General features: G+C 36.5%; 1 protein-coding gene across 3 annotated transcripts in view; it reads left to right on the forward strand.

Annotated features, from left to right (window-relative positions):
- VPS13C (vacuolar protein sorting 13 homolog C) overlaps nt 1-10,926 on the forward strand; it is an 80,443-nt gene extending 69,517 nt beyond the window's left edge. For 2 of the 3 annotated variants that reach the window (XM_054077429.1, XM_054077431.1), the window contains 4 exons: nt 5,161-5,252; nt 6,141-6,264; nt 6,522-6,605; nt 9,063-10,926. In XM_054077429.1, the coding sequence (XP_053933404.1) occupies nt 5,161-5,252; nt 6,141-6,264; nt 6,522-6,605; nt 9,063-9,164 (402 nt within the window). In that variant the 3' untranslated portion in view covers nt 9,165-10,926. The other variant, XM_054077432.1, reaches the window with a different exon arrangement.
- The last annotated feature ends 228 nt before the right edge of the window (nt 10,927-11,154 follow it).

Here is an 11,154-nt window from a genome sequence, read left to right on the forward strand (position 1 = left end):
TTCTTTCTAAATGTTCTTTTAATCCGTATTTTCTATTCCACTTCTAATGTTTCTTTTCTTTCTCTTTCTCTCCTGGCATACGCAGCAAGAACTGGAATAACGGAGTAAACATTTTCCATATTTCCTGTCCCTTTCCGTTGCAGTCTTTTCTGCCTTAAGTAGTTAGATTAAGGGCGTGTTTGCGTTTAACATGTCCTCTCGCCTTCGTTGATTGTGTAACAGTTGAATAAAAGTGTTTCATGTCGTCTGGGCTAAGAAAGCAAGCAACCAAACTTGAATAACCATCTTTAGTAAAATTAGATGAGTAAAGTGAGCGAGGCAAGGAGGGTTTGTTTCCTGTATATTTGTTGTTCTAAGAATGCTTAGCTCCTTAGGAATGGCAGCAACAGAAGGCATTTGGGGAAAAAGTCACGGTAAGGTAGCTGCTGAGTTCATTAATTGCTTAGAGTTCTTTTAGAGCTAGGGCTGTGGATGAAGGGAGCAAACTTTTGATACTCGTACAAAATTTAAGATAGTGATATTATATGGATTTTTTTTCTGTGAAAATGCTTATAATTTCATGTTACAGAAATACTGTTTCCATATATATTTTAAGAAAACAGGTTTATGGTTTCTGTAATATGCCATAGGCCTGTCAGTTATACATCTGATAAGCCACTATCACTTCAAGTTACTTATACTTCTTTATGAAACTTTATCAATTAAAAAATCTGGCTAGCTCAGTGGATTGTGGTTTCATTCACAGAGTCTCCTAGGCCTTTACTATTCAACATACCTAAACGTAAACATCAACTGTTCACATGAATTTACTTATATATAAAAAAATTATCTATCTCTAAGTTAAGCGGTGCCATAAATTTAATTTCCTATACAACATTTCATAAATTAACAAGCTAAGCTTAAACTGGTCTCAGTAAATTGTTGGCCTATCATACGTGAAAAAAAAACATTAAGCAGAGATGTCTCTCTACTGCTAGTGCCTAATCTAATGGCAGATGACTCAGTTTATAGGTACTATTGCAGTTTCTTTCTGGATCCAGTTTTGACCCAGCTTTGCAAGGAGCTTAACCACAATCCCAACCCTCTTGTGTATTTTAACTAACTTAAATGCATGTGTCACTTTGAAATAAATATACACTGACAAGGTTGAAACCCTGTAAGGGTTACTTTAAGGAATTGGTGTCTCTATCTTATCCAGTGGTTGAGCAGAAAAACCTTTTCACTTAAACACTCACTTGTATCCAAAATGTGGACATTGGTAGACATTAGAGCTCAGCTTAGGAGGAGCATAGTCTTAGGTCTTAAAAGGCAAATTGCTTTTTCCACTTTTAAGGGTTTTTTTTTTCGTTCAGAATGACAGTAGCCAGATGGAGTGGACCAGTTCACTTGTGTAAACTTACTTACACTGTGTATTTTCCCCAAAGTGCTGGCTCTCTTGTATGTGGGCTAAACAAGGCTCTGCTCAGTCAGTTCAAACCTGGGAAAGTCAGATCTGGTATCTTTCAGGCCACGTCTCTAGCCTATGCAGTAGGGCTCAGCAGTACTGATACATTTTGTTAAACATAAATGCACAATATGTATAGCTGGAGAAATCAAAGAACAAGTAGGGAAACTCTAGAAGAACTGTTTTTCCAAGGAATAAGTTCTCATGAGTTTTAATCTTTGTCTGAGGAGTGTTTGTAGTTGATGAGATTAGCTCGAACAGGTAATGAATCCTTTGGCTTTGCTCCTCTTTGCCTTTTAAGGTGCAGGTATTGCTGCTTGCCTTGGTGAGGAGACTGCCTTCTAACCCCAGCACTTAGGGTCTGACATGATGCGATTCATGCATTATTCAGTGTCTATGGTGTTACTGTGTTTCATTTCCCAGTTAAAGCATGGAGCTTTATAAAGAATGCAGAACGCTTCATGAATAATTGAGACCTGGTGGTGAGACAGTGTGTGGCAGGGAGAATACTATGCTAGGTTTCAAGAAACTGCAGATTCTATTTCTGGTTGAGTCACTGTTCTGCAGTGTGAATCTGCACTGGTTCTTTCATTGCCATGTTAAATAAGAATGAATTCAATGCCCCAATATTCTCATAAAAATAAAAGCTTTTGATAAAGGTGCCTGAATTTTAAGTGTGCAGACCATGGAGTAATTAGCGTCAAGTACAGCCGCTTTTTACATCATGCCACCACCATCGTGCTGATGTCTCTCAGGTGTATTGAGAATAGCTCTGAGAAATATTCCTTCTCTTGGGCACGGAGCTCGGTGGGAACTCTGACTTGAGTAACATATTGCATGTAAAATCTAAAAATACTATCGGGATTGTTTCTGAATTTGTGAGAAACAGACTTTCTCTCCAAAGCTTTGAGTTGAAATAGAGGAGCATGCTTATGAATAAATCTGTTTAAACGTGTGGCACATCTCATTTCTGCATAGCCAACAAAAGGTTTCAGAATACGGATTGCAGCCTTTGAATTGCAGTCTTTACAGGGTGATGGATTTTGTATATCTTTAATTTTTGCTTGTCTTTAAAGTAGCTGTGGTTCCGGTAGAAAATGCGAGGTCATATTTTGATTTTTAGTCCTATGCTGCCATCTTTCTTCTGATGTTTTGAAGAATGTTTGAGATAAGCAGTCTCTCTGGCATTTTTCTTCCTTTTATGTACATTTTACAATTTCAGAATTTAAGATGGTCAGAAAGTGATATTTTTTTATGGAAGATAATGGACACTATATTTTTGCTTGCTGCAAAATGCTTAATTGAAATGTTTTTCAAAATGTTACATCTCTGGGGAGCAGTTTCAGGAAAACACTATGCTGGTGGTTTCAACTCTTGACTATTAAACCACTTTTGAGCTTAAAGAATTTTTGGGGTCAATTGCAATGTATGATAATGCTTTAAGACATTTGTTGAACTTTTAAATATATGAAAATAAAGTGCAAAAATAAATGTTGAAGCCTCTTCTAATTGATACTGATGTTAGCTGAGTTGAGAAAAGGTCTTTCCATTTTAGTTATTTAAACTACACAGAGTTCTTAGTCTGCATGGTTGATCACAGACAGATAAATATGGAATCAGGTTTAGCTTCTGTTGTCATCTGATCAGTTTTATAGATCCAGCTTTGGAAATACAGAATGAAATGTATCGTTACAAGGAATAACTAAAAACATCGTGAGTTTTCACTCTTCCCTCCTTAATTTGTTCTTCTTAGCTTATCAGAAATAACTTCATACAGAGGCCAAATTGCTCAGTAACAGCTGTGAAACGAACCAAAGCTCATCTTATTTTGCTATGAAGGGCATCAAATGAATTTTGGGGCGTCGAATTGCAGGCCCTTGCTAAACATTGATCTGATGTGTGTGCATTCTGCATCCAAGCAGAGCGTGTATGGCCTTTGTTCTTTCTTATGTTTCCTCACAGTCCTACACAGGAGTGTAGCATTTTCCATTAAAATAGATGTATGATAAAAAAGGCAGTTGTTTTGGCTTCAAGTACAAAGCTAACAAGCTTCGACATTGTGCCTGTATAACTGTCTTTGTTCTTTTTTACTAATAAAACTTTATTTACAAGTGGAATGTGTATTTTGAAAAGGTTTCTTTTTCATTCATTGAGCCTTCACTTAGGGCAAAGTCTCGGGTATGCACATCCTCTTGCTGGTGCTTGTTTCCAAGATTGAGACTATCTAATCCAATTGCTCTGCTAGTACTGGTACTGCTGCCTTCTCAACGATGTCTGGCTGCTTATGAATGACTTTGCAGAATTCCAACATCAGTGGTACTTTGCTTTGGAGGTTCAGAGATGTGAGATGATTCAAGTACAGGGATGTTAATTCCTAGAAATAATTCCTGTAGGTAATTGGTTTTACGTAAGACTTGCGCGTTATGACACTGTTCCTGTGGTAGGTTTGCTACCTAGAGAATTCATGACCTCTGCATTTAATACAAATTGTTTACAGATAAGGTTCTTTAGTAACATATTATTACATATTTACTGTGTACATGGCACTTCTATTCAGATATGATTTCTAGCAACCTTACAGGTGCTAAATAGATACAGGATTATAACAGGAAATGTGTATTTTAATTTTAGCAGACCCCTTCCATCCTGGAAACTGCTGTTCACAGTAGCAACACAAGTACGTTTACCTGTAACACGGTTAATGCATTACATAGTTAGTCAAGCAGGCAGCCAGGCAGGGTGGACAGAAACACATCGCCTGCTTTCTGGCAAATTCATAGCAGAAGAACTAGTAGTAGGCACAGATTTATTCTCATGCCATGTTTGAGGTTGGTTTTCTGTTGGTAGTACATGATTCACTTAACAGTTTTATCTTTCTGTACATGATGTATTGATGTGTATGCATTTCCCGTAAATATGTTGATATGTCACTTTGTGCATCTCCTTGCCTTTAAGCTAGTGTTATTGTGAGCTTGATTTAGGGATGACTGAGACTGTCTTCTGTGCTGCCCTTTGGAATTGGTGGAATATTGTAAACCAGGTGACGTGCTCTAGAAAATATTATACTTCAGTTAAACAGTAGGTACAGAATAGGAAATGTGAAAAATATGTAACTGTAAAATTAATGATCTGCTAAAAAGAGTTAGGAAGCACTTCAGTACTTTATTTCAAAACTTTTCTAACCTTTGCATTCATAGTTTGTCACTTGAGTTGTATTCCTCTAACAAATGTGATGATCAATTTAATCTAGAATTTCGTATACCTTTTTAATTTTGTTGCTGAATAGGCGGATCCATTCAGTACTTTGGAAGTCTGACCTCGAAACACATTGACTATTTTGATCTTTGTAGTTAATTTCTAAGGGTCTGGAAGGGTCTGGGTCCTGTGCTGGAGCCTTTAGAGTGACTGTTGCTGGATTTTCACTGTTGAATCAAATGTTCAGCATGGGATGTAACAGGATGAACATTACTAAACAATTATTAATACAGTAAGGAAATTAAAGCTGGAGAAGGAGTCTGATACTGTAGTGTCACCATTCCACTTTGAGTGCAGCAGATCAGACCTTCCAGTGACTCAGCCTCAAGAGTGAGAACACTGAGAGCCTGCCTTTAAAGAACCAGTTCAATGAAGTAACTTTTCAAAAGGCTTTTGAATTGAAAATACTGCTTTGAGTCTTCTTTTTACAGCTCCAAAATTATTTTCTATTTCTGTTTCAGAAATTACACACCAGAAAACTGGAAAAAGAGAGCTATCGATACCACTGTGCACTTCCAGGAGCCAGAAGAGCAAACCTTATGGTTACCAATAGGTATTACATTTTTGAAAGCTTTCTAAGAGCTTGTGTCGGTTTCAGCTTGGGGATTAGACATCTGGCTAAGTCTAAGCTGATTGCTGGTCTCTGCTTATGTACTGTACTTATGCACTTTCTTTTTAATTTTTTTTTTGTTAAATAATTAATTTTATTTCCTGTATGGAAAACATACTGTGGTAATGGTGTCAATGCTAGTTACTAATTTAGGCAGACAGTTTGCTCTGAGGACAATGACCCTTTCATCATACTGGAGGGAAATGTTCTTTTTTTCTTTATTTCTAATTTTTCAAATTAACTTCTACTAAGTGTTTGCAGTCAAACCAATGTTTTGGTAATGCACTTGTTTACGATCTTGTTAATTAAAGGACACACTAAATGGTGTCTTAAGTATTTGAAAGAGTACAAAAATTAATCTTGAGCTCATGAGACAATTTTTAGACTGCTAGATGTTACTGGTCTTGGATATGCAAACAGTAGCAACCCGTCATCTGCCAGTCTAGTGGTAGTTGTGTGTCAGCGTAGCTAGTACATGGCTGGCTGACTGTCTTCCTCTTGTGACATTGGCTCGGAGAAACTCGTTTGAATTAACTGATGACTCTCTAGTATCCAGTTCTAGTAAAATGGATTTGGAGGTCTGGGTAGGTCTCAGTGAAGTTGGCTTGCGCGTACTGTGTGATGTCATAGATCACCTGCGAGTCTTAGGGACAGAGTGATTATCTCAGAATATACTAAGGAAATATGGCTCTACTGTCACTGAGCAAATACTTTTAATCCATATAGAAAATAAGTTCTGAAACAAATTTCTTTGCTTCATTTCATGTGGTTATTCTGGTAAAGTTCTAGTCCCAGGGAGAAACTGAGTATTAACTATTTTCTTCTCAACAGGAGAGTGATATGTGTAAAAGAAGTGGAAATCTTAGGTCACTTAGCAACAGAGTGGGATTACTTATTTGAAGACATCACACGCTGTCCCTCCTATGAAGCGAATGTTGTAAAACTAACTGTTTTGGTAAGAAAAGTGTGTGAACTTTGATTTAACACTAATTAAAGATCCAAACATATTATTAACATATTTATGGTTGTAACATCTAACTGTGGAATTATGAGGCAGGATATATTTAAGATTTCTTGAAAGTATGAGTTGGGTTGGACAGAGAAGATGTTGAAATCTAACCTGAAGTTGACATTCAAACCGTTGAAGTATCAGATTTTGTATTCTTGTTTTGTGAGTCACTCGAAATACCTTTTTGTTCCCCTCTGCAACAGGAACAAAGGATGTTCCAAAGGAAGGACAGTACAGGTCACGAATGCGTAAAGGCAGTTAAGCTTCGGGATGAAGCTGCAGCAAGGGTATATTCTTTTTTTCTCTTTCATCTGCTTTCCTTATGATGTTGTTAACAGTTGTTGAAACTCAGCATGTAAAAAAAGATGGTAAGGTTCAGAGATCTGTTATAGAATAGGCGGCTGTGCCTGAGGAACATTTACCACACTTCCATGTTGAAAAATTAGTTTAACAGGGAGAATAGCGAAAGGATATTCTAAAGCCTCTAAGAGTATATACACAACAGTAATTTAAGATTGAAGTTGAATGGTCTTATGTTTTGTATATTAAAATTCTTTAAAATAAATAATTTAAATACTTAAAGTACTAGCTTCAGTTCATTATAGTCTCCAGGATTCAATGTACCTCTGAATTCTGCTACCTCCTCATTATTTCAAGATCACTGGGCTAACCCAACAAGTCTACTTTCGGTGAAAAAGCTTACTTCCATTCCTCCCACCTTTCACCCCCCCCCCACCTGGGGTTCCTACCATTTATCGCTAAATGGTCTTTCTCATCAATGCTAGAGAGGCTGACTGATTTGGGGAGCTTTTGTTCCGTGGATAGCTAACTCACAAAAGATGGATTTTGTATAAATTCCAGGGTATTTGAACAAGAGAAAAATTTACCAAGGAAAGCATGCATCTGACTAGTTTTGTGTCAGATGATGGGAGAGGAGGAGTTCTCCCTGATAGCAAAAGCAAAATCCATTACATGCACAGCATCTCGGAAGCACTCTTAAAATTGTAGCTCCAGCAAACGGCAAGTCAGCAGCTCAAAGCAGAATAGGGGCCAAATTGCTTCTATTAAATTGATCAAGCCTTCTAAAAGAATGGGTTAGACTAGGAAGGAAAAAAAGTAACTAACATTTCAAGGCATTTCTTTTATCCACTGGAAGAATCTACATTGTCTGTACTGTCTCTTGTCTAAAGAAAAACTTGCTTCATTTTTTTTCTTGCAGCGTGTCTTCCAAATCACACTTTTGACTAACTTATTTAAATCCTTTTAGTTTCTCTGTATCTTGGTGTCATGGCCAGAGTTGTAATGTTGTGCAAACCACCCAGGCCACCCTGTCTGTTTAATTATCTTTTTTTCTGTTATTGCCTAACTACACAGTCCTTTACTAGTGTTTATGCTGGTGCGTATACATTGAAAAAAATTTTTCTCTCCTGAACTGCAACATTACCTGTTTACCTTCTGTGGATTTCTGTTTCTTGAGTTTATCAGTATTCCTCTTCATTTTGCCTCTCCCTTGTTTGCATAGATCCCGCTTGTGTAGTTACACCAGTTTGATGGGGAGACACAAAAATGTATACTTCACAAATAATTGTCACTTCTGTGTAGGCTTCAGTGGTGCCCCTTAAATGTCTTTAAAATCAGGTTAAGGTTATCTGTAGCTTCCTTTTCCCTATAAAACAAGCAAAGGCTTTAGGCTTGTCCTTCTTGAGTCCTCTGAATATTTTCCTCCCATGAGTTATTGATAGTTCGTAAGTGTTTGAAATACTTCAAGTACACCTGATGTGGTTACTTGTCCATCCAGGTTAACTTATTTTTTATTTTAATGTTCATTGATGTATAAATGAGTTTTTCTTGTATTGAAATTGATAAGAAAGCCCTAACAAGCGTTTAAACGCTTCGGCTTTCACGAAGTGCTGGAATTACTCAGGAAAAACCATACTGACCATCCAAGGTACTGCAGTAGGTTTGGTTTTGTTTTCCTTTCCCTAGGCAAAAGAGAGTAGAGCTATATGACTATACTATTATGTATATAGATGTTGTGCATACTGTACAATACGTTTAATGTTGGATAGTTGATATGTGGGGTGTTAAATTATTAGACGCTTTGGATTCAGGAATGAAATAAAAAAGGCTGGTTTAGTTGCACTGGTTTGTTCAGTTAAGTTAATTTTAGAATTATTGTTAGGTTCTATTTCAATTTGTCTTTTTGAGGATTTCAAGTAACTGTCCTATTTGAGAATGCTTTTCGTTGTAAATATTTCCAGAAGTACCTGCCATCACATATATCTACTTTTATTTATTGTGACTGATTCTGCTGTATTTCCAGATAGTACAGGCTGTAGTTCCCACTTTTTTAGGCAGACTGGACATGAATCTGGATCTATAAATGGCCTGACTTTGAAAGCCTCCAGAGCATATAATATTGGAAATGTCACTTGCTTATCTGTTTAAAATGAGATCTCTTGTATTGAGGTGCTGCCTGAGGAAGCTTTATAATTAAGTGTGAATAATGTCATTGATGTTACTACTTGAAAAATCAGAGTAGATAGCAATATTACGGAAGCATTTCCTGGTTGAAAATTATGCTTGTGAATCAGAAGTTATGGATCTAACTTCAGGCTAATAAACTAGCCAGTGTGCATGTAGGTTTTCATGTTTGTTGAATTAGCTCTTTTTAGTAGCATCTTACAGAAGAAACCTGCAAATTCCGTGCTTTATTTTCTTTCTTGAAATATATTACTTTACAGAGGATATGTCGTGCCATTCAGGAAGCCCAGGCAACAAGAAAACAACAAAAGCTGGTGAAGCGAGCGTCGTTGCAGTTGAGGAAGCCACAAACGCCGTCCTGATAATGACAGGATTAGTCATGTTTGACCTTTGGTATGCAATTTTATCCCTAAAATTGATGAGAAGCAACACAGAAACATTGTGCAGAAAGTAAAGATAAAATATCTTAGGTCTTCCTTCCACATTAATAGCCATAAACACTTTATTTTAAGAACCTATGACTCTTTCTAAAACTATGGGTTTCATTATTCCAAAATACACATTTATGTTTAAAAATTACACTTTTTGCTAATATTTTTGCCACTCTGAAATTTTCTTTTCTGCCCTTATTCATGTCAGGAGTTCTTGTAAATGGATTCTAAAATGAAGTGGTTATCCGATTTGCACTCAAAAGTTTATTGTTTACAGACAGGTTGTAGTAAGTGTGGTTCTAGCATTTTGCAAAATAAAGTACTTATTTTTGTGATTGAAACTAATTAAAAACTCCTATTTTAGCCAATGTTCTCTTTAAATTAAGAAGTGTACACAATTTAGCTACTGTAATTTCATCCCTGTCTATTTAGTATTAGAAAATACTGCACTGGAGTGAATGAATATGTATGAAAGAAAGAGGCTATCGTGGTCTGGAAATGCTTACTTTGGAATGTTGTCACTTATGCTGTAAATGAAAATCTGCACTTTAAAAATGAGAAATTTTATTCACCTGTCATGTGCATCTATATGGGTTGGGTTGTATTGCTGTAGCTTGAAGATTTTTTCCGTGAGGAACAGCACGTTGGATTTAGACAGCATTGTATGTCAAAAGCTTAAATCCAAGTAATTAGCTTTCCATATTTCAGTGTATAGTTACTCTACTGGAAGAGTGCCATCTCATTAAGCTAAAAGTCACTTCTGATATAATATTTTTGTTGCAGTTTCTCTTTCTGAAGACTATTAGCATTCAGTTTAGCGAGATATTCAGGCATATTTAAAGTTTATGCCTATTTCTTGATGGATGAATTCATGAACTTCATTGAGACAAGTTCCATTCTTCACACGAGGCACTGCCTGAGTCGATGCGACTATAGCAGCAAACAGATTTTAGTTCTGGGATCAGTAAACTAAGAGCTCTTGCTGTCAGTCTTTGGATCTTGAATAAGATATAAAGTGTCCTTGCAAATACTTACTTGTGAAAATTTGCACTTTTCCTTATACTTTACTTGGAAAGAATGTTTTCTGGTTTTTTTATTTGATTTTGTACTAGATAGGCTTTAGATAGGAACTCAATGAACAAAATTTGCAGTATTCTTGCATAGATCTATTCAATAATTGGAGCAAGCGCAAAAATTAGGCCTGGATTGCTAAATTCTCTTTATACTTAAGGGGTAGTGAATTTTCTAAATGTACTCTTTACCTGTGCCTATGATATCACCAAAATTAGAAACCTTAAGATATCTGAAAGTAAGCTGCCAAACATGGAACTCTCAGCATCTGCAGACATGATTTTATTGCTTCTGTATGCACATGGATGTTAATCTGGTTTGCTATGATGGAAAAAATGTGGTATAGCCTTTCATTCTGTGATATTGCCTATTTTCTGGAAAGCTCTGCTCAACAATTACTGCCACCAGCTGTCTGGGTTGTATGTATTTTAAGCCCTTGTTTAAAAAAAATAAATTTTTATATGCAATTATTTGTGCTACGATCTTAAATGTTATTGCTTCTAAAATATGCTATATACTGTTGGTCTGCCATGTGACACTTGACACTGTATGGAAAAAATTATTGGAGTACTAGCGTACTGCGGAAGAGCTTTCTGCAGCCCAGTGTTTCCTTCAGCTTGGTGTCTGGAAGAGGTTGTTTTGTGTGTACTGTCTCTTAATTCGTGGTTAAAAATAGATTTTTCTTTAGTATACTCTTGCTGCATGCTTAGATGGTACCCTGTACCTTTTTTGAGGGGGAGAATTGAAGCTTAAAACAGTTGTGATGCGAAGTACCAATGTTTTTATTTCTTTTTTGGCAGTAAATATGCTTCTGTTGTAGTAGAGTTACATCGTGATTACACGACGAATG

The sequence above is a fragment of the Cuculus canorus genome, chromosome 12 (genome assembly GCF_017976375.1).
Source record: "Cuculus canorus isolate bCucCan1 chromosome 12, bCucCan1.pri, whole genome shotgun sequence".
NCBI lineage: Eukaryota > Metazoa > Chordata > Aves > Cuculiformes > Cuculidae > Cuculus > Cuculus canorus.